Source organism: Psittacula echo (assembly GCF_963264785.1).
Source record: "Psittacula echo genome assembly, chromosome: 7".
Taxonomy (NCBI): domain Eukaryota; kingdom Metazoa; phylum Chordata; class Aves; order Psittaciformes; family Psittacidae; genus Psittacula; species Psittacula echo.
The window spans coordinates 11,980,046-12,007,103 of record NC_137740.1 but is presented as its reverse complement, the minus strand read 5'-3'; the positions used below and the strand labels follow the sequence as shown (position 1 = coordinate 12,007,103).

The window sequence follows — 27,058 nt, the reverse complement described above, 5'->3', positions numbered from 1 at the left end:
CGTGAGACTCAGGGTAAAACAGTACCAGAGCGATTTGGTGTCAGTGCTGCACCAATTTCTATGGGAAGAAAAGGAAGGAAGCTCACAAACATAACCAGGAGAATCTCCAGGAAATATTTGGCCAGTGGAGCCAGCACACACTGCAACCCACCAGTGTACTGGCTTTTTGAGTCCTGCTTAGGCTAAGAAAGAAAGAGACTCCCTGTGCCAAACCCAAATGCCTGGTCATTATTTAGGAGCAATAATTTAAGTCATACAAACACATTTGAACATGGAGGTCCAGGGGAATTTCGCTGAAAGCAAGAAGCCTGTCCACAAGCTTGCAAGCAGCAGCACTACAGCGATTTGCAGGGTAAGCAATGTGACTTGACAGCACAGTCTCATCTCTGGCCATGGCTCATCTGATGCTAGCACGCTGAAATAAACCACCTGGAGTCACTCCCCACAATTGCATTGCTGTCACATAAATAGCAGCCTGGTCCATGCATTTTACTGCCATTACACACGTCCATGACATCCTGTAGTTGAACAGATCCCACCAGCCCCAACCAGCATGCTAAGAAAGCTCTTTCTCCAGGAAAGCTGCATTCTACTGGTGCCCAAATCAAGAAAGATCACCAGAAAAGGAACCATCTAAACAAACGAGCCATCTAAACACACACGTGACCAGTTCAACCTCTCTTAGACTGCTCACATTTACAGAGGATGATAAGAAGAGTCGGCAAAAGGTATGTTACTAAAAGCAGAGTTCCTTCTCCCAATCCAAGAGGTTTTCATTAATAGATGTCCCATTTATAATATTCCCTGTTAGAGGAATAATTATCAATTCACCTAATGCTGGGATAGGGCCCAGAAGAAGCAAGTACAGCATTGCTCTTGTTAGCCACAGGAACTGACAGCTAACCACCCAGTGCAATGAATGACATCTAAGGCACTTCCCTCCCTGTGGGACCAACAGGCCCAGCAAACTGGACAGTCTGGTTCTATTTCCACCCAGAGACTGATGGCAGTATGCCCTGGGCACTGGACAGTGGGTCTTTAATTGGAGAAAATAAATGCTCCAAATAAACATGTCAACTAAATAAATGACATGTTTTTGCAAACAAGTAACAACCCCAGAAACTGCCTGTGAAGCTGTGTGACCTAAGGACATTCCCCCTCCCCCTCTGCACTTGCGTCCCCTCATTTCACACTAGCATCACAGAGACTTCACCAAGTTTTTCAAGCATTACAAGCCTACACTCATGCTATAACCTGGGCTGGTTGTCAGGAGCATGGACCAAGGCATCAGTCTACTCCCCGAGCTGGAAGATGCAGCAGGGATACAGCTGCTCGATATGCCTGCCTTTTGCAAAGGATTGCTGGATAGGTCTGGTCTAGTCTGGGCACACAGCGCTGCCAGCACAGGGAACCAGGGCTCTCACTGCACAGAAACTAGGTCCCCAGGTAGCCAGGAGGAGGAAAAGACCCCTGAAATGTCTTTTCCTCAGCTCCAAGCTCACCACCTGCAGTGGGCCCCCCCACTCCTAGCCTGGCAATGAGGCAGTTATCTTCTCCAGGTTGGAATGCACAAGGTACATGTGTGGCTCTCCTGCAGAATAGAAGTGCCAAGAGCTGTAAGAAAGACCTGTAAGGAAGTATCTCCATTTATCAGGTCCACCATTCACCTGAGCAGCTCATTTGCTAAACGTGCTTTTATGCTCAGTACAACTTCTTGCTCTTGCAGAAGTCAATCTTGCTCACTGGGGGCAGCTTTGCTTAAGCAAGAGTTTGGCATTTGGCCCTCTCACAGGTAGCGGAGAAGAGAAATGATGGCACATTTCACTGCATTCAACTTCCCATGATCCTTCCAGCTTTTGAGCGAGATCTCGCTCCCTCCCCAAACACTGCAGCTCTCACTCCTTGGAAAGGAAGCTGGCTCTCAAAACCACTCCATCAGGCAAACACCATGGCTTCAGGTATAACTGCACTTGACAGAAACTTGAAAATGGCTGTGGGATTTTCCAGCCTCCAATGCAGCTCTGGTAAAGTCTGTCCTCTCAGCAGCAGAGATGGGGATGCACACCCTTCTCCTGCTCCCCAAATGCGGGTCTCCTTTGGGCAGGAAAGCAAGTGACATCAGGCAGCACGCTCTCCTCCACCAGCCAAGCTCTTCAAGTCCTCCTTGGACTGTGGTCAGCATTGTCAGCTCTGCGCCATTTTCAGAGAGCTTTCATCACCCCAGACTCTGATTTCCATCCATCCCTGCTACTCCACTCTGCAGGGTAAATGGGGCCTGGAGATGAACGGGATGCAAATAGGAGGCGAGGTGACACGGCTGCATTTCTCCTGTTGAAGCCAGCTCTCTCCAAGGCGGCAAGAAGCGCACAGCTCAGCGGTGATAAACGGCCTTGCTTTAGTTATCACTTTCCTTAAGTTAAGGAGAGCAGCCTAGTGATGGATGGGCTGGAATTCGGTTATAAGGAAAGGCTGTCAGCCAGAGTTGCCTATCTCCACACACATTTAGCAGGGCGTCATTATGCGATGGCATGGAGTTAAAATATGACCAAGGGTATTGAAAGAAAAAGAACAGGATTAAAAAAAAGCAAATTGAGCAACAATAAAGGAGCATGAGGCAAGAATGTTATCAGACTAGTGACACCTTTTATCTCAGTCTGGTTAGCTAGAGCAGGGCACAAATTGGTCCTTCCTCCACTATTGTATCCTCTTGTACAAACAGAGGCAGATAAAATGTGTCACCAGTGCGATAGCGTATCAATTTAACCCTAATTATCCAGGGGGTCAAACTAAGAAATAGGGGTTTCTCATTTCAACAGGTTCCTCTGTCTCTGTTCAGGGCAGCCACATTAATATGGAAGGGGGAGGGGCAGCATAATTGATTTCCATCACTCAGGTGGTCGTGGCGTATAAAAAATTAATGCTTGGTTCTCTCAACTAATCAGAGCTGGTTAACGTCCATCTGCTTCTGGGTTCAGGATGTCAGGAGACACAGAAATTGGGCCACTTCCTACACACTGGGTGTATTGATATAGAGCCTGTTAAAAGAACAAACCCCTCTATGGGATAGATAAAGTGACATTAAATCTTGGGTTTTATAGACCTAGTCTCAGCCTTCAAAAAAAATCTATGCCCTGAAGATGTTCTGTTGTAAGAGATGCAGAACATTTTAGTTGTGTCCTGGCCATCCCCACTGCACTGGGCTGCAAAGGAGAGGGCTGGAAAGCCTGAAGGAAGCTGCTGGGATGCTGCAGCACACAAGGCAATAGCCAAAGAGAGGAGCTGTCAAGTCACTTGCACTCTAGTTCAAAGCAAGGCTGGTCAAGGCATCGCTCTGGACCACGTGGCTCAGAGTTGATGCTCAGTTTTGATGTAGAGTGGGATGTCTGCCAGGCCAAGAGGAACGCCTGGGTGCCTTCTCCCAACAGAGAAAGCTGGTGAGGGAGTAACATCCTGTGTTAAGGCATCTGAGATGTTTCAGCAGAGAAACAGCACCATGAGAAGCAAAGCCACATCCATCTGCACTGAATCTCAAGTGAGCTGGAGCCAAGCTAGGAATTCAAAGCAGTTCAGGTAAACCCACACCCTCCCAAAGACAACTGGAGTCCAAACTTGGTTAAAACACCAAGTCCCAGCATAGCCCAAGCCATATCATAGCCTGCAGAAACTGAGGCCTGCTGGCACACATCTCCAAAAAACCTCCCAAACTCAAAGTGCCCCGTCTCAATAATTCAAGTTATACTGGAGCAGCTTTCCTGTATAATCCAAGGCTTTGGCAGGAAGATGTCTCCACCCCAGGGCTGGAGTCACTATGCCACTCCATGCAAAGAAGAGAGGCTGAGCCAGCCTCCCCTTATGCAGGGGTGAACCCCCTGCCAGAAGTCTGGCACCCCACTTCACACACGCCTCAGCCCCACAGGCCTGCCAAGGGGCTGGGGGAACCCTCCTGCCCTTGCTTCCTGCTGGATGAGCCCTTGCTAGTGACTGCACCTCAGTCTCACTAAGCATACCCATGGTGTTTCCCTCTCTGCCCCCGTCAGTGCAGGACAAACCACTCCAGTATGGCTGTACTTAAAATTCACAAGCAGTAGCTGTGGAAAGACAATACATTTGGAGAGGGTCTGAAAAGCCCTCGGCTTTCACAGAAACTATGATACAGATCCCATCTTCCTGCCTCTCCACTTTCCTTCCACCCTTTCAGTTCTCTCAACCACCTCCAAAGTTGTCACAGTGCAACAAGCCTATGAGCCACACATCAGCTTTAAATATCAGCATGCGTGAAGCAGAGACATGAGAGCAGGAAAGTGGGAACAGACAGAGCAAGCCTCCATCGCCTGTCAGAAAACACTAATGAATTTCAGCACCAGCAGCCATTGCCTCAGACGGGCTAGCGAAAGGAGATGGAGTTACAGCGAGGAGCCTTTGCAGGAGCAGCCTGCCGCCTTTCAAAGCCCCCCCGTTAATAAATGCCGTTGCTGAGTGGGCTGCACCAGTCCTCAAGCTGGGATAGGGGAAAGACAGGCAACTGACAATGCTCAGGATGCCTGGACAGCACAGCCTTTTCTTCTGCTGCATCCCCAGAGAAGAGCCAGGACAAGGAGGCACATGGGACATCGCCACTGGCATGAAGCTGTCTTCCATTAAGGTCCCAGTACCCAAATAACAACCTACACAAGGAACGCAGCCCCAGCACCCCCCAGTCCTGTTCACTGGGATGGATGGAGGCTCTACAGGGAATGGTGTTTGGGATGAGCAGAGGAATGCAGAGACATCCAGACACACTGCCTGCATTCCTGGCAGCAGCAAAGGGTTACAGAGCAGTCTGTCCCTTTGGTAACACAAATGCATTCCTGAGGCAGCACAGGAAGAAGCATCCAGCACAGGGCACCGCATGGCAACCGCACCGATGCACAACATGAAGGTCAATGCAAGTCTTCTTTACAAATGTCAACCTGTCATCTCTGGATATTAATGAGGGCTGACCAGCAGCTAAAATGCATCCATGCTCCATTAGTAATAAGAGAGACACAACGCAGGAGAAGAGCACACACCATGGCACCAGTGGGTCTGCAGGGCCTGGGGAGGTGTGGTGATGCACAAGATAACTAGGGCCACTCCAACTGCCCAGGAAGGAAAGCAGTCACCACACAAAGCCCTTCACTGGAGTGTGTGTTATCTTTTTCCATCAATCTTTAATTGGATTAGTGTAATGAGGCCAAAAACCCAGGCTAAGCAGTGAGGCTAATACCTGGCACTTTCAGACCTTCTTTTCTTTTTCTGTCATGCCCATTCTGGACAGTGCTGCTTTCTCTCTCTAGCAGGCATCTGCCTGCCCAGGAGGCTTAAAAGGGAAGCTGCAAGCCTTAACACTTGGGACTCACAGCAGCACTAGCTGAAATGCTCGAACATCTATCACATGAAATTTGGGAGATCCCCAATACCATGCTTTCCAAGCAGCTAGGCTGTGAATGGAAAAAAACCGTTACCCCAGATTGCAGCCAGAGCAATGTATACCCTAGGAAAATAATTCTGCCATAAAAAGCACACAGGGCAAGTGGCTCACTGTGACTCGTTTGTCCTGCAAAGCAGTGTGTACCTACCACTGCCATCAACCTTAATGAAACATGAAGGTATTTAACACCATGTGAGATCTGGCCCTTTTATGGGTATCTGTCTGTGCGTCAGCTAGATGCTGGCAGAGATGCTATCTCAACATTAAAAGCAAGGCTGTAACACAGCAGGTATTCAGTCTCCAACAGAAGATGTTCATCAACAATTGCACACACATGATGCTACAATAAATCTATGTGCTACTGCTTAACAGCTTCTCTTAAAAAGATTCATAGCTCTGTTTACAGGGCCTGATTCTGCTGCTATGCCATGTGGGAGTAAAACTGGAGTAACTCTACCTGGAGTTAGTAAATGGCCAGTGAGAGCAAGATCAGAATTGAACCTTTTGATTTTTAAATAACTACTTAATTACCATGAAGGAAAGCAGAGCTCAGTGGCTCCACAGTTCAGCTGAGGTTAGGAGTGCAGCAGGCAGAAGCTTTGCACTCCTCCATTCTGAGTCCTCCAGATCAGGGAAGGGGTAGCGCAAATGCTCTCACCAGCCCTTCCAGACAGGGAGGACAACTAGGTGGACTTCCTTTTGACATCAGAAACGCATGATACTGTTCCCAAGGAAAGAGAAACTGGAAAGTCCCCAAGGCTGAGGTTGCCGCCCCAGCCTGGGGAACATGACAGTATGAAACCTCCTCACAAACACATTTCTACACACGAGCTTGCTGTGATAGTTCATCTGCTTACTAAATATGACATTATACAGCATCATATGAATAGGAAAGTACAAAATTGGATACTGTGTGCAGCTACCACACAGGCATGTTCTCAGTGAAAGTCGCCTGTCATGACCACAGGCTGCAGCAATTCCCATTTGTTACCAGGAAAATCTTCCCTGCACAGATGATAAAGCACTGGAATAGACTGGTGGTGGAATCTCCTCTGCTGGAGACGTTCAAACCTGTCTGGATAAGACCCTGAGCAACCTGATCCAAGTCTGAAGTTAGGTCTGCTTTGAGCAGAGGGCTGGATTACAGATCTCTTCAGTTATTCTGTGATTCACGCTGCAGCAGAGCCTGATTACACAGAGCGTGTCCTTTCTCCGTCTGTATAGTCTCTTATGAAGTCTTTCACACAGATACTAATTTAGTAATCGCCTAGTCCTCTGCATACTAGGTGTTTTAAGAGTGAGTCTTCAGGCTCCTGCTGCAGAATACTGTAATTATGCACTGAGTAAGGGAATATATCTGATGCAATGGATGCACCCACAAAACGCATCGTGTCTAAACCCCCTCAAAACCAAAACACGCACAAAAACTAAGCTAAAATTAAACATGCTTCTCTTCCCACTGCACAGTTCCCACTGCAGAAGTACTTCCCCCTGGAAACTGGAGCATGGAAGACCTAGAGCAAGGCACTGCTCTAGAATTGAGAAGTCACATCCTGTCCCAGTCCTTCCCTACACCAACAGGCAGGAGGAAACCTTGCCTCTTCCATGCCTTGCCTGTCCAGACCATTTAGCGTACAAACTCTTCAGGACAAGGGCTTCTCTGCTATGAGTCATAAACTGTTTAGTGCCTAATGGTAAAGCCTATAGACGCTTAACATAATACAATCATGTCACTTAAAGGCCATTAGTCTCCAGCCTAAACAGCATTTTTCCAGTCACAAAGGGGAGCTGCCAGCTCAGGAAGGCAGGATAAGGGACATGGGTGGTCAGTCGGGTCACTGGACTCGCAGACACCCGACGTGAAGTCCTAAGCCCAGCAAGCAGCATGGGGGAAAGCCACAGCAGCTCTAGCAGTCAGCGAGCGTTACCTTTTGGGCTTTCTCAAACCTCCTGAATCAGCTGAAATCCCCTGCCTGACCAGGTGAAAAACTCTCACATCTAGCCATGGCTGTACTGCTTACAAGGGGGTCAGGAGCTCCTCAGACACACAGAGGGTGCCCAATCTTCCATGTCTCTTCCCACTCACTGAAGTAGATCATCTATCTACAAGAAAATATGCCATTCTGTCTTGTGGTGCTGTCTGAACTCTCCTCTTTCCTGGCATCGTCTCTGGCACCACATCATCCAGGTCTCCTCTCAACTGACTTCTGTGCTTGCCTTTTCTTCCCTCCCACCAGTAAAGGAAAGAGAAATCCTAGAAGGAGCCATGGGGATGAGGCAAACCCCCTCCCCATCCCCTATGATAATGCACAACCCCAAATTAAACATACAACAGCTCCATGGGCTCTTGACACAGCCTCCAGGCTGGCAGCAGTGGGGAGCCTGACATGTCGTGTAACAGGGTCTGAACACAGGTTTCCGTGCAGCTGCAAATTACATCTGCACAAGGGGAAACAAGTTTGTTTTTCCCTTGTGGAGAAGAGACTGCTCCCCACTTCCAAGCATGAGCTACCATTAGCATTTGCTTCACCAGAGAGAAGGAGCAGTGAATCCTCCAGAGCAAAGGACAAGTGCAGCAATTAGGATGCAGGGGCTGCGGGAGCTGTTTAACAGCACGACCCAGAGGTCAGTGCCGTCGACTCCCAGCCCTGCATAAATATTGTATGAGTTGGGGAGAGGGGCTGTTACAGCCACCCTCTGCGCCAGCCCTCCCCCCTCCACCACCACTGCATCCAGCCAGATACACCAGCAACATTATTTACTGATGTGACAGTCAGGAAAATCACTTCAGTAACTAGGGGAATGGGGAAGAAGGCTGCTCAATGGAGCAGGAGCCGGGAGTGAGCTCCCACCCGCGCCTCCTGCTTCCCCTTGCAGGGTGCTCCTCTGCATGGGTAATTGACACAGCCCGTGCTCAAACTGGAGGATGAAATACCACCAACAGCAAGGAGGGGAGGCTGTGAGCTCCCCTCTCAAAGGTTGCTGAGGGGGTTGATTATCAACGCTGCTGAAGGACACTTCAGCCAGCAGCTGCTTTCCAGTTTCCTATCAGTATCGCTGCTAGACCCTTCCTTTGGAGGGAGCTTTATAGTACTACAATAACATGCTTTATGGAAAGCTTTCCCTCGGACTCTGTGTAGCTCTGCAGAAGGGTCCTTACTCCAACACAGCCACAGGGGCCTCACCCCTGCAGAGATTCACCTAGTGCTGCTGTTTGGCACCAACCACCTTTTTCACCTGCGCTCTGTCCACTGGTTATTCTCTGAAGGATCATTTTCACCTGCAGCTTCAGCCACACTGATTGGCATCATCCCTACTGCATCCTGGAAGGCACTCTCATTCCTCTGCCCGTTAAGTTTTGCTGGAGATGCCAGTCAACCACACCATGATGTTTTGCACAAATCAAACCTACTTTCAGGTTCACCAAGACTGGAGGCTCCCAAAGACAAGGACATGGGTCATTCTTCACCTGTATCAGCAGCCTATGAATTCCTAGCAGCACAGTGCTAATAAACCTTACTGTCCAGGGCAGCACACAAGGGTTGCAAGACAAGAAACACAGCTTGGATGTGCTTCTGCCCATGATACCCCTCCAGAAATCCTTCTGCTGCTCTGTGGCTGGTTGCTGAATCCAGGGAAAGCAGAAGCCCGGTTTTACCATTTGCAGCTTTCCTGAACTCACTGTGCAATTAATGGGCTTAATTATTGATGGCAAAGGCAGGGAAGGGAGGAAAGAAAGAAAAAAGCCAACGAGAAGGGAATGATGTGGGGGTGGCGGGCGCCAAAGGTCTCCAAAGATCTTCCCTCAGCCTAAAGCAGAGAAAGAGCCCCTAGCCGCTCTGCCGCTCCCACGGCCCTGCTCTAATGCTCCCTGACATGCCTCTGAAGACAGCGAGCTGTTTGCAGTCACCACCGTGATTTGTTAGTAATTATTTTCACGGTGTCACATTGCTGTCACTCTCTTAACAAAGAGACAGGCAGCCTGAGGCTGCCTGAGAGAAAGAGCCAGCAGAGAAAAGGAATTGTCAGGCACCCAGGGATCCTCTTTGCTTCCTGGGTTTCACAACCACAGTCCTTACCAGCTTCTGAAGAAACTTCTGAGGAGAAGTGGCAAGTCAGAATCATCTCCCATCCTGGTCACAGCAAGAGGAATTAATTACCTAGCCCCCTCCTAATTTCACCTTACCAGTAAATCTACTGCAAGACCCAGGAGCTCAGAGCCCCTTAAGCCAGCAATTTGCTTCAGGCCTGCAGCAAACAGAAAAAACTTCAGCAATTGATGACTTTTAGAGCTCCTCTTGCAAGCTCCACTTTCTTTTCATGTGGTCTTGCCATTAGACCGCACTTCCCAAGCATGGCAACACTGATGACAAACCCCTGCCTAAGCCTATCACCCTAACACGCATTAACCCTCCACACCAGCCATATGCGCTCTCCCTACACCAGCCTCATTCATTTTGACACACTGCTGTGCTCCGTGTGGCAGTAACATTTCACTTGGGATTTTGCAATGCCGGGGACCTCGCAGCTTCCTCACTCCTGAATTACACAGCCTTGCAGTCTCTGTTTTATCATACACAGTGTGTGACTTGACAAGAACCTCCCCTTGAACCACCTCCCATCCATCCATCTCACACCTGCTGTGCAACCACAGCCATCCATCCTTTGGCTGACTTATCTGTCCAAGGTAATCACTCCTTTCCCAAGAAGCATGGAGCTTGCTTGGGCCCCCAAGGAATGGAAGCTATTTTGGCACCCGAAGTGTCACACAATATAAGGATATAGAGATGAAAGACTGAGACACCTGGCTAGCCAGCCCTTAAAGCACCCTTGATCTCTATATAGAAAGCAAGTGGACTTCCTTCAGAGCAACTCCCAAGTTTGAATTACTCCCAGAAGAAGCATTCTTCCTCTGCCTGCTTACTGAGGGTACATCAGGGTCATTCCCTGCAGCCACAGCGAAAACCTGGGTATTAATTCACCTTCTTAGAACAGGGAGAGTTTGGAAATATTAAGCCTCACAGTCTAAGCAAAACCCTCCTGCAATTAGCTGCATGGAGGAGCACTGACTCAGAGGGCAGCTCCTTTTCAGGGGTCCTTTTAATAACCAAGAAATGGCACATACATGCTGTGAAGAATTAGGATCACCCTTGGGAAGCTAAATGGTCCATAAAATGTAACAGTTCTCTTCAGAGCTGGGAGCACAGAGAGCTGGAGGAGAGGTCTTGGCAATCTCCCACCAGCTTCCGCCCTCCGCCTGGTTTGTGAAGACACACGTGATTCCAGGCAGGGACAAGAAGCTGAACTCAGCTGATGCCCAGGCACCTCCAGACACTGGCCAACAGTCAACACCAAGACCTGAATCAACACCCAGGTGGAAAAACTGAAGCAGGAAAGTGAGAGATGACCAAGAAACATCTACAGAGGGAAAACGGAGGGTTTCCAGAATGCAGGTGCTGGGCAGAGTGAAGGAGAAAGCCCTGCTCAAAGAGAGGCAAACAAAGCTGGTGGGACCAAGGCAGGATGAAGTCCTTGGCTGTACTAGCTTCCCGCACACAGCCTTGCCAGCACATCCCACCACATCCTCAGCCCTCTTGCCCCAAACTCCTCTTTTCTGCTCTTTCTTTTAATACCAATTCCACGTGCCCCACATCATTGCTGAGACCTGGTCCCACATCATTGCTGAGACCTGGTCCAGAGCAATCTTCAGTGTTCCAGGCTGAGGGCACCAAACACACAGGAAAAGACAACTCCAGCGTGGAATGGACTTAACTCAAAAAGTTAGTCCACAGCTCCAGCATCCTCCCAAGAGTCCTGCACACACCCAGACATCCACTCCTGAGGATGCAGAGTCGCTGGACAAGGCACATGAGAATACGCTGGAGGGAAAATACCAGGGATGACCTCAAGATGGCCCAGTAGGTCTTTGCCAGCCAGGAGCTTCAGGAGGAAAGGGACTGAACCCATCCAGGAAAATGGCTCCCAACAGGAAACAAACATGCAAGCAAAATAAAATGCTTTCAAGAAAGCTACTGACTCACACAACAGAGCAAGTGGAAGGAGAAGGACGCTGCTGCTCCCAGGCTGGCAGTATTTTTCAAGGAGACCTCTATAAGCAGAGAAGTCATTAGAGCATCACTCCCAGCCAAGGCACTGGGAGGGCAGCACTGATGCCAACATACAACTGGCTTTGCTTCGGCTGGGAAGTAAGAAGAGCTGAGATCTAAAGGGAGACAGCTGACATTGTAGCCCCAGCATGAAACACTACAGCTGTCTAACACTAGAAAAATTAAGCTTTTTGAAGTAATAAAGAAAACTCACACTTTGTGAAGCTAATCCTATTTTTCACACATGCCTCAGACAACAAAATTCAGATGGCAAACAGCCCTCCAGTGGTTTATCCTCTGCAGTCCCCAAGCCAACCAGCTTTTCAGTTCCCCAGGGCGAAGGATAACCACGATGTAGAGTTGCTATCTCACATATAGAGAGAGGCCAGGGTGTACTTTTTACCAAATATCCACTACAGATCCATTGATTTTGAAAGCGTTTTGCCTGAATTCACTGCACACAGAATCCACTTTAGCAATTCCTGATGCAGAGGGAATTACGGTTCCTTAAGGCATGAGCAGATGACACCAAGACCAGTGGCTTGCATTCAGTTCAGTGTGACTGTTTCCAAATATAGCTCTAGTTAAGTTACCCAGGGATGGAAAATCCACCTTCTCTATTCATTACCCCATCCCAGCGGTTCAGTGCAGGAAATAAAGTACTCGATGCAATGCCTGTCTCATTCCCTCACACACTGTAAATTTATTCTAAGTTTCTCCACCATCTTTCATGATGTTTCCAACTTCTTAGGTCCTAATTCCCAGGCAGCAGAGTCTGTACTCCCCAGAGTGCATCGGGCATCACAGCTCAATAAATCTGTGGCCACTACAGCCCTGACTATGAAAAATGTCTTTGCTATGATGCGCCAGAGAAGTAGCAGACCTGAAGGTGACAGTCCATTGCATGATGATCCCTCTGCAAAGATTTCATATCCAAAGCTTAACCCAAAGGCATTCCCAGAATCACACATCTCAGACAACTGGCAGAAGCTCATGCAACCAACAGATTTCAAACAAAGGCAAGAACAGGAGACAGACAGGGGAACTGCTACAGAAGGATAACAAGAGTCAGGTGTGCTACAGTCATTTTAAATGAGAGTGTACAGATGGGGGAATCTTAAAACCTAAAATTTATTTTGCATAAGTGATATCATTTCCTTTAAAAACAAAAATCTGGACTGCAGGGTCACAGAAGTGAATGGGGTCAGTGCTACTCCCTGTAAGTGCTAGAGAAGAGCATGCTCACAAGGCTCCCCTGCTTAGCTCTGGCAAAGCACTTTAGGATGTAATTACATGAACGACTCCATCAGCAGAGCTGACTCAAAAGGTTCCTGACCCTGGATACTCAGTCCTGTCCCTCACTGCAGTTCACACCACTCTCTTCCTTCAGGCAATGTCACCGTGCAAGGATATAGACCACAGACTTGGTGAGCAAAACGATCCCCACTAAAAGCAAATCTAACAAGATAATCGAAGATCTCAGTTGGAAACAAATTGTTTTATTAATCTTTAAACACAGATTACTATGTTATCTTTCAGTTACCAACTCCTTCTAGTTACTCTCAAAGCCACTCTCTGAACATACCTCCTGCCTTGCTGCCACCCAACCAGCCCACCCTCTGCCTTCTGCCTTTCTCACAGCTACCCAAGCGGTCCCACTCACTCCATCCAGTGGCTGACTGCAATCTCTCCCCCAGGCAAAAGCTACCAATCCCCTCCTGGTTCTGCGATAAAGAACAGCATCACAAGGGAGGCTAACACCATCAATCCTTCTTCATTCTCTACCTAAGGCTGATCTCAAACCAAGCCTCCAGGACAGAAGGCTGGAAAGACCAACTCATTGCCACACTGCAAACTGGCCTAGGAAGGCAAGCATCCTCCCAGCCTGTGTAACTTGCAAAGAAAGAATTAAAACAGTGAGATAAAATTAAGCAATGGTATAATTTACTGCTCAGAATTTACTAATATGCAACCTAGGAAGAGCACCAAGGGCTATAAACATTTCAAGACACTTCACTGTGTTTTATCACTATATTAGAGAGTACTTGCCTTTTAACACTTACTTAAGAAAATAAAAAACTTCGGAGCAGTAGTTTCCTGTAATGACATAAATTAACATGTTCTGATCAGCCACAGTAAGTGCAGTACAAGTGTCTTCATGCCAGGATATACAGACTAAAGCCTACACCTATGTTCAATGCATTTGCAGAATGATCCAAAACTGGAAGGAGGATTAACTGATGCTTTTGGCATTAAGGTGGAAGTCCAAGACTCAGCATGCGTGGCTTCAGCTCCTTTCTCTGCCTCTGTCTGCCTACACAACCACAGGCACATCACTTAACCTCACTGTATCTCAGCTCCGTAGCTATGAACACACAGTAAAAACGCTTCTTTGGTTGCCAAGATTATTTCACATTGTGCTTAAGAGCAGGCAAACCAGCTCCATACATGGAGGGAGACAATTTGACATTTCAGAGGAGATAAACCACACTAAACAGCTTTCATTATAAGGGCTCAACCCCAACAGACACCGAGTACCCTTTTCCACTAAAACTGTCTCCTGCAGTCGGTTAGCTCCCTCAGCCCTTCAGAGGCACGTTACCCTCACCACCCAATGCCACATCAATGCAATTTGCTTAATGAGTAGTGGCAGTTCCACCCTAGGTGCAGGATGAGGTCCAAGCACTAAAGCAGACTACGCCAGGTATCTGAATCCATCCCTGAAGCTGTTAAACTTGGAGGATAGCTCCTTGCAACAGGCTAAAGGAATCCTCCCGCTGAGCATGTGGAGGCCCAAGGACCGTGTGCCTAACAAGGCTGTATCCCCACTCATATTCTAGCTTGGCAGGTCTGGTGCTCCTTTCATCTTTTGCTTCAGGTAGCTCTCTTTAATTAATAACATTTCTGTGTCGACAGAGGGAACTTTCCACCCAGAATGAATGGCCCTCTCTCATTAGAACCACGACTTGTCATGATGTATTCAAGAGCAGGAGTGTGATTCATTCCCTTGTCTAGGAACGAGGGGTGTTGCTAGGGGGTGGGGGGGAGAAGAGTCTCTGTAATGAGTGACTGATATTTGCTGAAGTTGATATGCGGCTCTGTCGGCTTGAACCGCCTTGTCAGGACAAGCCTTCAGAAAGGTGACGTTCCTACTCAAGAGGTTTTCCTCATTAAAGAAATTGCATCTTAACAAGAGGGAAGGGGAGGGCTGGCAGAAGAGCTGCTGTCTCCCCGACTCCAGCCTGGTTCACACACACACACACACACACACACACACACAGTGCTGAAAGCCGGTTGACGCACGCACAGCCAGTAGAGGATCAGCACTCCATTTCTAAGCCCTCTCATGCAATGGCTCTCTCCAACAGTGTCCAAACCCTTCCAACAGGGACAATCCTTCTGACAGTGCACCAAACCCATGACAAAGCCTTTGGTAACATCACTGAGGACCCCAACTCATGCTGAACTTCCATGAGCCTTTCCCAGATGCTTGGTGTCCTCTTCTGGGCATCCAGCAACTTGCGACTAGCGCTCCATCTTCCAAGAAACCTCCAAGGTTCAAGAGAAATCAAGTCTGTAGTCACACCTTATTCCCTGAAGACCCTCGAGCCAAGAAGAGGCTTCACTGGCTCTTTAGCAGCTGTTTCCGTCTTGAATCTTGCAGAGTCAGGATTCTGCCAGACCCCACCAGTGGAGAGCAGTACCTTGACAATCGCTATTCCTCTGGTGCTCTTCTTTGAGCTAGGAGTGTTATACATGTCACAACTCCTGGCTTTGACAGGCCTATTTCCCCACCTTGTCTCCACGTCCATCGTTGTCAGGCTTTTAGATTCCGCCTCTTTGTTCCAGGCACTGTCCTTATCCAGGTCACTCACCCCACTGTGCCTTCCAGTGCTCTGGCACCTACTGGAAGCACTCACAGTAGACAGCCCTGTCCAGAAGATACCACACCTCAGCTCTTCAACAATACATGCAGAAAGAAGCCAAACTAAATGCCCAGGTCATTGCTGGAGAAGCCAGGAATAAGGCTGCATGGTTTCCTACCAACAGCCAAGCTAAGTACAGTGGACAACAGGAACTTCAAATCAAACTAGACACTGGGTAAGAGGACTGCAGCTTGCTTCACCGTCAATACTAAGGAAGGTCAGAAAAGGAGCATCAGAATTAGTGATGGACCTGCCCGAAGGCACTGATCCCTAAGCCAGGAAGCACTGCACTCACCTCATTGTCCTGAATTCCTTGGAATACAGTGGATTTCTACCACGCAATGCTTCCACCAACACTCCTCCAAATGTAGACAAGCAGCACTGCCTCCCCTTCCACTGCCCCAATGCCTTCTGTGCCTAGTGTGCAGTCTCGACACAGTAGCAAAGGGCACCAGCTACACTGCAAGTCTTGTAGGGAAGCATGGGGCGATTCCCTGGAATATCTCCTAGATGTTCCACATATCTGAGGCTCGATCTCTCTGTCTGAACAGCCTTGCTTCAGCTCTCTGCCTTCCCTCTTTAAAAAGAGATGCTCAGTTCTGCTTTGCTAAACCCTATTTGGCAATGTGTCTAAACACACGCAAACTTAATTAGTTCAGGAGGGAGACTCGGCATTTGTGGTGATGGATAAAAGTAATGGGGAATGAGGCTAGTGAGAGCTGGCAGGGAGTCCTCACTCAAGCCTCAGTCACTGGCACGGCTCTAATCAGATGTGACGCTGCACGCTGCGGCACCCAATCGGCAACGGAGCTACGTGATGTGCTACTCACCAAGCAGCTGCAGCCAGACTCCTGCTATCCATGTGGTTGGAAACACGACATGTATTTTCTGCTTTGCCCTGGAGATGCTTCAGGATTGAATTCTGAAGTTAATGGTTTAAAAAATTTTTTTAAAAGGAAGAAGGAGAAACGAACCACTCGCTGCAACCTCATGGCCAGGAGTGGAGTCTTCTTTTTCCAGCTGACTAGTGAGGCACAATCCATGCGAGAGACCACTGCATATAGTGAACTGAGCATCTCTGCTCCTGAGCTACACATCCTGTTGCGTCAATTCACCCCACAGCCCCTATAGCTCACCACAAATGAGGCTCACCTTTACCTCTATTTGCCCACCATAGAGCTCTGAAGCAAAAACCACAACAGCCAAACATCCATAAGGTAGCCTACTCCATACAGGCACCAAGTTAGGATGTCATTATCTTGGAGCCTTGCTATTCCACTGAGAAAGTGATGGAAAGATAACTCTTCCTCACAGCCATCACCAAAAATGCTAAACTGGACTCTTAGAACAGCAATACAGGAGTAAAGAACTGAGGAAAAAGAGCAGATGAGAAACAGATGAGAAGTTTAGCACACCCCTGCAGGTGTCTGTGATAGTCTCTAATAAAAGTTTAACATGCTATCTAAAGAAAAAATAAGCCTCAGTCTTAATTTAAACCAGTAACACAGGAATTGGCAATATACACCAGGTCTGGACACGGCTCCAGCAGAGACACAGATTTTGATTCAGTATCACACCCCTGTCTAGAGCATAGGAAATTTCTCATCTCCACTAGTGATTGTGCCACTGCTTGGGTCCTCGTATCTCATGTCTCACTAATCACACCAAGAAGAGGCAAGGAACTGCCACTCTACAAAGACCACTCTGCAGGGAAGAACTGGTGCTGATTGCTCTCAGGCTGTGTGCAGTTTATTTAGGTTTCTGACTTGGGAAAACCAATGTCACCGTGAAAACCAAGTAACACAACTAACGAGTTGTGGATGTCAGTTTAGCATTCGATGTGTCAAGCCCATGCTCTACCGGTGTGATAACAACAGGAATCTTTATCCAGCACTCTGAGGAAATGAAGATCAAGATATAGGAATCCAAGTGAATTCAGCACAACATAAAACTGATCTGCAAACACCTTACAGATTAGACTAATTCCATTCTTAGTCATTTAACTCTGCTTTTTAAATAACAGGTTTAGGTTGGTGGTCTAACTATTTTCAGAACAAAACACACACAGACACTGACGCTTTGCAGATCCCAGTGCAGGTCTCCACCTGGTACTCTCCAGATACAGTTGCCCAGCTGATGAAGATGACCTCATCAGGAAGAACACTGATGAAGCATGCCAAACTTCACTTGTACTTTCTTTCTAAAGACTATTCTGTGATTCACATCCAGCTAGTGTGCCAAGACGACAGAGAAAGAAAGCCTTGCACGAGGAGGTCAGGTAAGGACCATTGCTTGATTTGGGTGTACAGACACACAGTTCCATCTATGCACTCACAAATATACATCCCTTTGGAAAGTACTGGATAAAAGGTGTAACATCACAAAGCTCCAGTTTAAACCTTTCTTGGGTTCTGAAAGGATTAATTTGCTTTAGAGTATATTCTAGGCAGTGATCCTGCATTATGCCCAGCACCCACCTGTCTTCTTAAACAGCCCTCTACTCCAAATTATGCAAATGATGATTTCCCTAAGAAACATAGACTAGAGACAGTTGGATGCTTGTAAGGACAAAGACGTACACACTACAGCCAAGCATGGAGTGATAAAGCCCAGGAAAATCTCCCTCCCCTTCCATACTCACATCACTTTCAAATCCCAGTCTCCACAGGTCACAAAAATCGACTTGACGCTGGGATCTAAGAGGCCTTCCTTCGCCATCCACTCGTCAACCCTCTGAAAGGAAGGCAAGAAAAGGGGATGAGTTTTGCAGAGACAGGCCGAGCCACAACAGTTACACTCAGATAAGCTGCTTGCAATCAAGAGAGAAGAAAATTGTGATCTTATCCACCCTTTCCCTCTCTCTCTTCTCTCTTTGCTTGCCATCTCAACAACAGCACGTTTGGACCTTTGAAGATTTCTGATAGGAGACATCAGGCAACCAGAGCAGAGATGATCTTATCAGACACCACAGCAGCTCTGCTTGTGGAGGGATGGAAGTTGTGCAGCATTAACAGGACAATACAACAGCACTGTTACCTGGCATCGCTCCTCCACTTTTCTTCTCCCTGTACCAAATGGGCTCACAGTGAGGGGAAAATATGGGCATCCTGGGACAGCATACCTCACCTACAGCATTTCTCACATGTTCAAATTCAGACAGCTCCAAGGGGATACGTGAGAGAGGAAGAAATGGAAGGGCTGGACACACACAGGCACTGTGTGGCACTAACAAGCCAAGCCACAAGTTCTCTTCCTCTCCAGGCTGTATCACTCTTTCCACCTCACAGTTCTAAGCAGATGCTTGTTGAGGGTACAGTGTGGATTTGAAGTAAATCCACTATTCCTGAACAACTTCCCACAGGTACACATGTTCTGGATCCACCTCAGAAATAGGCCACATTAATCCAGAGGATGAACATCCACCTCAGGGATTAACCAGGAGGAACTAACCTAGATTAAAACCCCTGCACAGACACTTATTCCAGCTAAAACTAGCAAATGACATGCTCAAAATCTTCCAGTGGCAGGTGACAGGCTATCAGCTGCTATTATGCAGCCTCACTAGCAGCATTTTCAGTGCTTCAGCAAGAGAAATCCCTCCTCTTTTCCCTTGCGCGACACCTTCTGCTCCTGAAGAAATCAGCACGCCCCAGAAGCTGCCTGACCCAAAACTCATTTTAGCCTAGAAACACGCTGCTGTATCAACACGCTCTCAGTGTTTCCACACTCCATGAAGCTCCTGTAGAAACAGAATGAGAACTGTTTTCTCTAACACTGCAGCAGTGATGCACATTCACCCATGTAGGCAAAAGAGGGCTCTCCCTCCTGGGGAAGCAGGCACAGGCATCCATATGCTTACAGACATGCATCCCTGCTATATGCTCTCTGGAGAGCCCAGGGAGAGCTGGGAGTTTGCATGGATACAGAAAGTCACCTTTGCAGAGCACCATCTTCGACCTCGTGTCACTCCTGCAGCCTTTCTGGCAGAGGACAGCGCTTCATTCTGTGCCTGATTGTACAACAGCCCTCTGGAGTAAAGCTCCCCAAAGCAGCATCCAGCCGCTCATCCACACTTCTCTCACCCCTGGGCTGCTGGGTCTTTCAGCCAGCCCTACAGGAGGCTCCCTAGAGCAAGGGACAGCAGCAGTAACCTTTCTAAACTCCCTGATGTGAGCACCCATGAAATGCTGTCTCCACAGAGGATTTTAAAGCCTTTAATTTGATTTCCTCAGATAAGCAATTGTTGCAATTATTCTGATTAGGAACAATTAGGTAACACAGCAGTGGAAATCCTGACAGAGACAATGCATCGAACACCAACCTGCAGCCTAAGCAGGCTCTGCTTGAGGAGGTTTCCTTCACTATTTGACTAGCAACAAAAGCTATTGATGGAGAAATACTTCCAAGCTAATTAAGCCCTAAATGCTGTAGGAATTCAGCATTAAGTAGATGGCATTATTAGGGCTATATCTGCATCTGCATATCCTCCAGATTAGATTTTAGAGGCATTTTCTTTCTATACTACATGTATTATTGAGCATTTAAATAGGTAGAAAAAAAATAATTTAATAAAGCACTGTGGGAGGGGAAGGAAAATGAAGGCAGAAGCTCCCAGAGCAGTGGTCTTGAGCAATGTCCTGGTGCTTTAAAACTGGCTTAAGCAAGAATCGCCTCTTTTCCTATCTACTGGCAGGAGTTTGGATATCTTGTCAGCACCCTTGACATGAACAGCTGGAGATGACAGATCAATGGTTCAATACTCTCAGCAGCGTGTCACCAACGTGACAGCAAATGTTATTCTAATGAAGCTGTAATCATAGTCAAATTACGCGGTTCGATTCTCAGCAAGGGGAGGGTGCAGGGAAATAGATGAAGAAGGGACGACAGGACCAGAGGTCAGAGTTCGGGAACTAAAGGTTACTCTACTTACCTCAAGCACTTGCTGGAGGCTTGGCTGCCCATCCACCATGCCTTGAATAATCCCAGTCAGCTGAAATGAGAGACAAATAGAAAGCAGGCATCAGAGAAGTGCTCAAAAGATCATCAGGGAGGTCTCCTCTCCTGTCCATCTTGCTGCAACCAAAACATACTCCTGTGACCCACATGGACATTGCTGTGGAGCCAGCCACAGCAGAGTGACCCTTGCAGCTCCCCAGCCACAGGCAAGGGCATAGATGTGTCCCAGACACAGAGATGTAGGGGGGCTAAATCATAAACCAGCAAGCTCTCAGCAGGGCAGGGTCCACCTGGGGAGCAGTGGTGCACTCTGCTTCATATACTGGCATGGTACCCTAAATGCTGCCCTTGCTCAACATGCATTTCACCAGTTCTGATGTTGCCTTGACATACACAGGCAATGGTAACTACCGGGGTCTCTGGTCATTCCCCTGCTATTGCAGTGACACCAAAACTGCAGTGTTAGATGAACAGAATAGATCAGTATTGGTAAGTGAGACCCAGCCACACTTCCCTGTGCTGGGCAGCCAGCACACATGGTTTCCCACAGCCCATTACAGCACCCCTCTGCATTTCAAAAGTATATTTAAAATGGAATGAAATCTGAAGAAAACCACTTTCTTCCAGAATTCTGGTCTGCTCTGTTTTTTTAGGAGCTTCCTTAGGAACAGGTCCTGCAAACAGATAGTCCTGACTGTATCCACACTGCTTGGCTGTTTAAAGCTAGACACAAGCATAAAAAGATGCAGTCTCATGGGCCTCTGACTGTGTCTGCCCAGGACAGCTTGAGGCACATGGAAAACAGATATTTTTTCTGCCTGCCTTCCAACTGACAAACCTGTCTTTTAACATATTGAATATCGGAGGTCAGTAGCTTGCCATCAATGCACCCAAGTAATTAAAAAAATCATTATTAAAACAAGTGCACACTACAGGATTTCACTTCATATGGCACATCTCACACGTTTTCATAAAATAAAGGTCAGAAACAGCCTAGGAGCATGCCCTGCTGCCTGCACGTGCATCCCAGCCTTCAGAAGCCATAGCATCCCGTTGAGAGGTGCTGACAGCCCCACAACCACCACCCAGGAGTAACTCTTCCACGTAGACCAGTTCAACCTACTCATAAAACATAAGCCCCCTCACAAACCACAGGGCTCTGCTTTATTAAATGTGTGGCAACTGAAGGAAGCTCAATGGTTTCTACCTCTCTGTTTCTTTGGCTTCTTGGCTTACAGCACTGAACTTGGAGGAAGGAAGGGAAAAAAAAAAAGAGATTAAACTCCAATTAAACTGTAATTACATTTAATGAATACCAAATACCTGACTCACTGAATAAGCTGTAAGTGGAAAGATTATTTTCTCATAGTGACTTCCATGGAATGGTAATATACACCTTTTAGGGAAAAGTATTTTAATTTTAAGAATGCAGAGTTCCTCTAGGTGGGTTTCTCAGGTTCATCAAGCCATTACGAGGTGGAATTTTAAAGAAGTGGAGGGACACAGACACTCTTTTATATTCCAGAAACTGTTTTTATACTAATCTCTATTTTAATCAAGTAACAGCTGCTACCTACAGACATGCTGTACTCTAAGAGGCAAATAGATTTGAGAGATCAATGCATGGCCCTTTACAGCAGTTTTTAAAGCTCACTGGCTTGGTTTTGCTTTTCTCTCCATCACCTGGCAGAGGTGGACAGCTCACCTACTGCAAAGTGCTGGCTCTGTCTCTCAGAGGGTAGCCCAAATCAAACCTCTGGAAGTAGCTCCAAGATGAGCTTTTGGGAAAGGATCACAGAATCATTTGGGTTGGAAGGGATCTTTAAAGGTTAACAACAGAGGAACCACAGGTTATCCAGTCCAACCTGCCCTGCAGTGAGCAGGGACATCTTCAATTACATCAGGTTGCTCAGAGCCCCATCTAACCTGACCTTGACTGTTTCTGGGGATGGGGAGTCTACTACCTCTCTGGGCAACCTGGTTCAGTGTTTCACCATACTCATCAGAAAAACCACCTTCCTTATACTTAGTCTGAACCTACTCTCTTTTAGTTTAAAACCATCACCCCTTGTCTTGTCGTAACAGGCCCTACTAAAAGGTCTATTCCCATCTTTCTTATAAGCCCCATTTACGTACAGGAAGGCTGCTATTAAGTCTCCCTGGAGCCTTCTCCAGGCTGACCAACCCCAACTCTCTCAGCCTTTCCTAATAGAAGAGGTGCTCCAGCCCTCTGATCATCTTGTGCCCCTCTTCTGGACCTGCTCCAATAGGCCCATGTCTTTCCTGTACTAAGGGATGACAGGCAACCTTTCAGTATCATGGCCAGCAGTGATGTAAATGGCTTCTACCACTCCAGCACCTTCAGAACTGCATCTGTTCAGTGGTGCACCCCTGATGGCAATGGGAGGACAGGGTGAAATGGCCTCACCCAGACATTTCCCATCAGGAGAAGGGAGGAATGGAAAGATGGACGCAGAGGTCCTACCAAAGAGTCATGGCTTGATCTTGACCAAGACTCCGTCCTCACCAGGCCAAGCGAAGTACCAGCTTATCTGGACAAGAACACATCACTAAGCACACTTGCACACAAGATTCATGCCACACCTGAATACAAAGGGACGTACCTCTCCATGGGTACATTTCAATACAGGTCAGAGTGCTCAAAAGGGACCAGATTTCTACTCTCTCAACCTTTCTGATCCTTTCCATTATCAGTTACGCCCATCTGTAACACCCAACCTACTGCACTGGGTTTCTGTAGTGTCATCTGGTCTTGCAGCTTTGATAAAGTATAAAGGCATAAAACTGCACAATTGTAAAGTTTCCCTGGCGATCCCAAGAAGCACACAGTACTTGGGAACATAAACAAGCTATAAGGCATTTATCTTTTTGTACTTTTATTGTCTGCTCCTTCAGGAAAAAAAAAAATCAATAAAAATTAATCATAAAAAGAGAGCAAAATACCATGAAAAAACCTGTACAAGCACCTTCTGTGTAGAGGGAACCTTTCACTTAAGCTCCTGGCACGAACCTTCTTGGGCATCAGCCAAACCACTTGCATCTTCCAAAAGGGCATGATGAGCTTTATATACCTAACAACAGCTTTTAAACACTTGGAAGCACTTTCCACTTTCTCTGTCTAAACATTCAGCACATCTCTCATGAAAACCAAGCCTCGTGACCTGTTGTTTTACAAAAACAGGTCAAGAGAAAGGGGACTGGGTTAGTGCTAGAGGGTGAGCCAGCACTGGAAGCTGTGCTCCTGGCCATTGGTGTGGGGAGTCAGAGGAACCTCCTGTAGCCAGGGAGAGCACAGACACACTAAAAGCTAAGCAAAAGGGTACCTTGAGGGTGATCATGAGCTTTCCACCCTTGCAGACACCCTTCTCATGCTGTGCTGTCTTCAAGAAGAAAGAGGGATGTGAGAAGTACTCCCAAGGAGTAACATCAAACAAACCCATAATCCTCCCCCCACAAATCTATACCAAGCAGCCCTGTTGCTTCACAGCAAAGGCAGCAAGAGGAGGGAAGAGGGGAAAGCAGAACAGCAGACAGGCTTCCGTGTAATGTCAACACCTCTGCTTTTCTTGCAGAGTTTATCTGGGAAACCATCGTATTTCTACTCCGAGACAGTTTGCTGATTACCTAAGCACTTGTCTCTGGTGTACAATCCGATAATCAGGCCTGGTCTTTCTGTGTAGACAAAGAGGCCAATAAATCTCACCCTGTGTAAGTAGAGGTGCCTAGACAAAGCCCTTTACTGGCATTTAGCAAAATGGGTATTTTTCAGAAACCAGAAACCAGCTGAAAGTCAATGGCAGGTGCTGAGCTGTGTGGGCATCAGCTGTGCAGGAGCTGGACGTACAGCACATCCTGGCTGTGTCCCCAGCATCTCAGGGGAATCTACACTAGTGGCACAGGGCTGGAGCCACTGACCCCACAGGTCGCTACATGGCCACTAGACTCCGCAAAAAAGCAGCTGCAAATAGAAAAGGATATTCTTGCAAATGTTTAGTAAGGTCCTCAGTACAACCAGCTCACCTGTGCCTCTCAGGGTTCCAAAGTCAGGGCTTTGATAAAGGGGCTCAGGGATAAGCCCAGTTACTCCCCTAGCACAATCTCATTCCCTGGACCTCATAGCAACAGGCAGGGGAACCACCAAGCCAGCAGGGACAGGGACCACACTGTGCACTAAGGAGGATAGGCTGGTGGCTTCCAGGCTAGGATTAAAACCAGCTCCCTAACACACACTGTTAATAACAACAGAAAACTTGCCAAACCTGGCAAGTTGGATCATTTTGTACCACCAATACACACAGGTGGGGGTTCTGTGACCACTCTGCCTGCCAGCCTCAGCACTGCCCATTTTTGTCCAACTGTAGACACAAGACCAAGGTCAGCAGCACAGTCTGAGGCACAGCACTGCAGGCAAGACACCCATGTCCCTTCTGAGGACTCCTGCAAATGCAGAGTCAGCACACATGGCTTTGCTTACTCAAGGGCTCCACAAAGGAGACACAAACCTGCGAAGACACAAACATCTGCTCCTCCGGCCTCCTGTGAGCAAGAGAAGACAGAAAAACCAGCACTGTAATATGAGAGCATTGTAGAATCATAGAATCAACTAGGTTGGAAAGACCTTCAAGATTACCAAGTCCAACCATTACCCCAGGACTGCCAAGCCCACCACTAAACCATGTCACTAAGGGCCCCATCTACAGAGGTTTCTGAACACTTCCAGGGACGGCAATTCCACCACTTCCCTGGAAAGCCCGATAAGAAGCCCATTATCAGATGGGCTGAATGCCACAGTCACTCTCAATGCCCTCAGGCTGCAGCAGGCTGGAGGCTCAATTCAGCTCAGAGAGTCACACCAAACAAGTCATGCAGATTCTTGTGCAAGAACACAGCTGCAACTTTAAGCAGTGGAGGGGAAGGATGCAAAAGAGGAATTTCCAGAAAACCAGCATTTTGGTGGGAGTTACTGAGTGAGATGACGTCTCTCTAGAATTTAGATGACATGTAAAATGGATGTTTTGAGCTCTACTCTAGAAGATAACATTGCTTTTAGCCAAGATCAGGTGCAAGCTGTGAGATCTATCACATTTGTACAAGCATATGTCCAGTAAGTCTCATGGGGATAAAGACAGCCAAAGTAGTTGTCCAGCCTCCTAGCATTAAGGTTGCAAACCTGTTTCCATTGTAACTCTGTTTTCACACATTTATAGCTTTCTTAAAGCCCCTCTCTGGGGAATAATGTTTTCTGTGCTTTTTTTTTTTTTTTAAAGTTTAAATAAAATACCTTCAGATGGTTTTCAGTTACAAGAGAATAAAAAAAAGTATTTGTTTTTACAATGTGGAAATATGGAAGGGGCTGGCTGGTCCTGGAGGGGAACTCCACCTAACACAGAGTCGTTTTTCATCAAGTTAATACACATGGGACAAGCACTTCAAGGGCTTAAACTTGCAGTCATGGAGGTAGAGCAAAAACACACCACAGTGTCAATGAGACTGGGATAGAATGAAGAACTTGGATACTCTGATCCTCACAGTCAGTACTTCAGTCACTGAGCTGCCCAACATCAAACCAGTGGAGTCGGAAAAAAAAATCCCAAAGGAAAAGAAACTTAAACTTTGTTTTGATGGTTACAGCAAAGGAAGAATGCACTTGCAGAAACAGTTGACTTTTTGTGCTGAATGAAAAAAAACAAGTGACCAACCAAAAACAAGCCCACAAAAAACAACCCCTATCCCTTAGAACCCTCAGAGATTGCATTCACCACCTTCATCCTCTTGCCTGTATGTGGGGAAAGGTGGCTGCAGCTCGAGAGCAGCTGTCCTCAGCAATGAGGGTAACCAAGTAACAAGAGGCCATTTCCCCAGCAATCAATTCAAGTGCCCCACAAGCATGACATCAAAAAGAAAGTATTAAAAATACAGGCATGGATTATCCTACCACTCTGAAGGACTCATCAAATCCCAACAGGCAAGCCCACAGGAGAGTCATTTAGAGCCTCTGAAGCATGCAGCTGTATGACACTTTCTTCACTTTGACCATGCTCTCTTTGACCTTCTCCACCAAAGAGCAGCATGGTGAAAGTCACAAATTGCTCACAGAGAGGTGAAAGGATTTTGAGCATCAGCTAACACGAGTGCTTTTATTTTGTGGTCACTCAGCTACATGATCATCAATTGTAAATAAAACCATCTTAGTTAACAGATTATAGCTGGAGTTATTTATGAATCCATATTTTATTTATGAAAAACTGAGGTCTTTACATGCTATCGCAATGACAAAAGATCATTTCCTTTGTCCTTAACTTGAGGCTGGCATGACACGCTGCCTTGCAGCCACACCATGAAGAGGCAACCCCAAACCCTGGTGCAACGGAAACCTGCTTCCCAGGAAGACTCTTGGAGCACCAGGGAACCTTTGCACTTTACCTCTGTACAGAAGGGCGTAAGCTGGGGATGCACCACAGGCTGAACATACATGTGAAAGGTGGATTCGATCTCCATCGTTCTGCCATTCAGCTTCAGGATTGGGAATTCGATGATTTCCTGAATAGGGCAAAAAGAAAAGCAGCTGTTCATTTAAAACAAATAAAAAATGAAGCTCT

At 47.2% G+C, this 27,058-nt stretch overlaps 1 protein-coding gene across 12 annotated transcripts in view; it reads right to left on the bottom strand.

The window, feature by feature from the left end:
* ERI3 (ERI1 exoribonuclease family member 3) overlaps positions 1-27,058 on the bottom strand; it is a 130,276-nt gene that overhangs the window by 80,810 nt on the left and 22,408 nt on the right. For all 12 annotated transcript variants that reach the window (XR_013957354.1, XR_013957355.1, XR_013957356.1 and 9 more), the window contains 3 exons: positions 26,883-26,999; positions 20,413-20,472; positions 18,124-18,215 (listed from right to left, as the gene is read on the bottom strand). Coding sequence is in view for 9 of the 12 variants with exons in the window: in XM_080622736.1 (XP_080478862.1) it covers positions 18,124-18,215; positions 20,413-20,472; positions 26,883-26,999 (269 nt within the window). In the remaining 3 variants the exon portion in view is untranslated. The remainder of the gene's footprint in view (positions 1-18,123; positions 18,216-20,412; positions 20,473-26,882; positions 27,000-27,058) is intronic.